The 2500-nt window shown below is 41.2% G+C and overlaps 1 protein-coding gene across 1 annotated transcript in view; it reads right to left on the reverse strand.

Annotated features, from left to right (window-relative positions):
• The window catches only part of LOC143027204 (galactoside 2-alpha-L-fucosyltransferase Sec1-like), a 25441-nt gene that overhangs the window by 1620 nt on the left and 21321 nt on the right, over window positions 1-2500 (reverse strand). Inside the window, exon 7 of the mRNA XM_076188380.1 lies at window positions 1-2500. This exon is cut by the window's left edge and continues 1620 nt beyond it; it is cut by the window's right edge and continues 155 nt beyond it. Within this exon, the coding sequence (XP_076044495.1) occupies window positions 2352-2500 (149 nt within the window). The 3' untranslated portion in view covers window positions 1-2351.

The following is a 2500-nucleotide window of genomic DNA, read 5'->3' on the forward strand; positions in this document are numbered from 1 at the left end:
ATGAATATCTCTGTACCTCTGATCTTATTTTCCTCTGATAGTTGATTACAGCTTTATTTTACTCATGTATCACTACATCACTCCACTGTAATAAGATATAAATATTGTCTGAGGCATTTGTTTAGAACCCCAACAGATATATCTTGTTTAGAAACAGAATAATCTCACATTTTCACATTTCTTTGATCACCAAGGTATAGTTAGATCAAATAGTTTGAGAAGGGGGGCGTTTCAATGCCTCTCGGTGTGAGAAAGGAAGCGAACGCACCGGTTCGCTCTTGCAATAAGTATTTTCACAGAAAAGAGGAAAAGCATTAAAAAGAAAGTAATACTATATGGCCTTCTAAGGGTAGGAGGTACACAATTGTTAATTCTAGACGAACATTGGCAATGGATATATTCATTATTAAAAATCTTAACCAACCAAGTTAGGAAAAGAGTAGGAGGCTAAGTCGTAGTGACAGTCAGAAAGATGGAAAGATTTTTAGTGGTAGGTAAACTGAAATAAGAGGGTGCAGTAGGAGAGAAAGTTAGAAATGAAGAGAATTCTACTATGGCAGAAAGCGTACGTATATGTTTGTGTGCGTAGTCGTGTTTCTTATTTACGATGTGCTTGTGTGTGCATGTGCTACGCAGAGAGGGTTGCTGCTTATATGCTGATGTGCATACGAAACATACCTCCTGAAGCAGTCAAGCCGCTTTGTCGGCAAAACGAAAACAAGTATGAATAGAGCACACAAAGTGAACACATGTATCCAGCGAGGACTGATTCCGGCCAGCCATAACACGTGTGCTTAGAACCTGCTACCTTTTCCTCACCCTTGCCGCTGGTCCCAGGTCTTGTCCGTAGTAGTCAGACACCCAGTACATCGCGTCACGTCTGATCACGATCAAAGTTGGTAAAAAGGATATGTTAACGTCCGCTGTTACAACGGTGGGTCTGGACATGGTTATGCATGATTTCTCGTGAACAACGCACGTGGAAGTGGCGCAGCTGACACTCATTCTGTACAGTGAGGTCTGGTTGTGATGTGTCAGATCAGGTGTTTGTGTTTGACGTGCAGTCTTTCCAGATGCTTCATATGTAGGTTGTGTTTATGTTAGCTGAATAAACGGATGTTGGCAGTTAGATGCAGTTTCTGAAGTCGCTCTATCGCGAACCAATGATGAATTGGACTGCGGCATTCTGAACCTTTTGATGGTCATGGTTGTCTGTGGGATATGTCATCTGGCTCAATCCCGTGGACTGACACAGTAGTGGCCTGACCAAAGCTATGTACAATCGACTCTTGGAGGAAAGTGTTGTGGTTCTGAAGCGCTTAAGCCTTTCCAGCACAATCTTAGCTCTAGTTCCTTGTTTGTGGAAGTGTGGAGTCCAGCTAAATTTATTGTCAAGTGTGTTACCCAGCACGCAAGCATGATGATTAACTGGAATGTTTGTGCTGTCTACCTTGAAAAATGAGTATTTGTGATCCTTCTGTTGGTTTTCTTGCAGCGGAAGTATACAGCTTTGCATTTTAATGCGCTATTCTTAATCCCACACTGTTGCTTCCATGCGTGAACCCGTCTACTGTGTTCTGCATTACGTGTAACGCTCCCTGCAGCGCTTTGTGCCTGCTAACGAAATTGGTGTCGTCCGCATAGGAAAGTATAAGAGCGTGGTTGCGTGGTTATTCCGGCTTTGGCTGCCATTCATAAATAAATTGTATAGAGTGGAGACAAGGAATGACCCCTAAGGCACTCCAGCCTTCGACGCAAAAGCTCAGGACAGTCAGTCCAGCAACTTTATTCGTATTATCCTGTCGTCTAGATAATCGCAAAACAACCGTGTGAATATCAGAGCAAAGACGAAATTGTCATGAGAATGTTTTTGAAACCTTTCCTGTCGGCCTGACTGGCAGGAATATGACTTACAGCTGTTAAGTTCAGAATCACTAGCTTTAGAGATTAATTTATTGATTGCCAAAAAAGTAATGGAATCTGGTGGCCATTGACCTTTTGTTTATATTACATATTTAAAGTAACGGCTTCATTCTATCGTATATTGATTATTGTAATTTTGTTGCTTTTGGAAATTGCTATCAACTCCCTTTACTTGATAACGATGGTCACAGTAGTGTGTTCTGATTATTCTCAGACCATTTCACTCTGACTAGGGAGGATCCCTTAGGGAAAGATCTTACATTCCCTTCATTAATCTCTTCTTTACGATTACAATTTCTGTATCTTTTTGGCCAATAATACATGATCTTAGCGTTAATTCATTTTGATGCTCCAAATATCTGGCATCCTAAAACTGCCAAAAACTTTCGTTGATAAAAGAAGTAAGTCGTTGCAACCCTATGTCAAATTTAATAATATCTTAACCCTAGGATATCAGGATGAGTAATATGGTTCAAATTTCTTTCAAGAAAATTCGGCTCGGTTTTCGGAGGACTGCGGGGATAAATCACCATTCCCCCTGTAAGGAAAGCCCCCCACATGCCGTAAGTGCCATAAT

This window comes from Oratosquilla oratoria, chromosome 7 (genome assembly GCF_046742065.1).
Source record: "Oratosquilla oratoria isolate Oo_2021 chromosome 7, ASM4674206v1, whole genome shotgun sequence".
Taxonomy (NCBI): Eukaryota; Metazoa; Arthropoda; class Malacostraca; order Stomatopoda; family Squillidae; genus Oratosquilla; species Oratosquilla oratoria.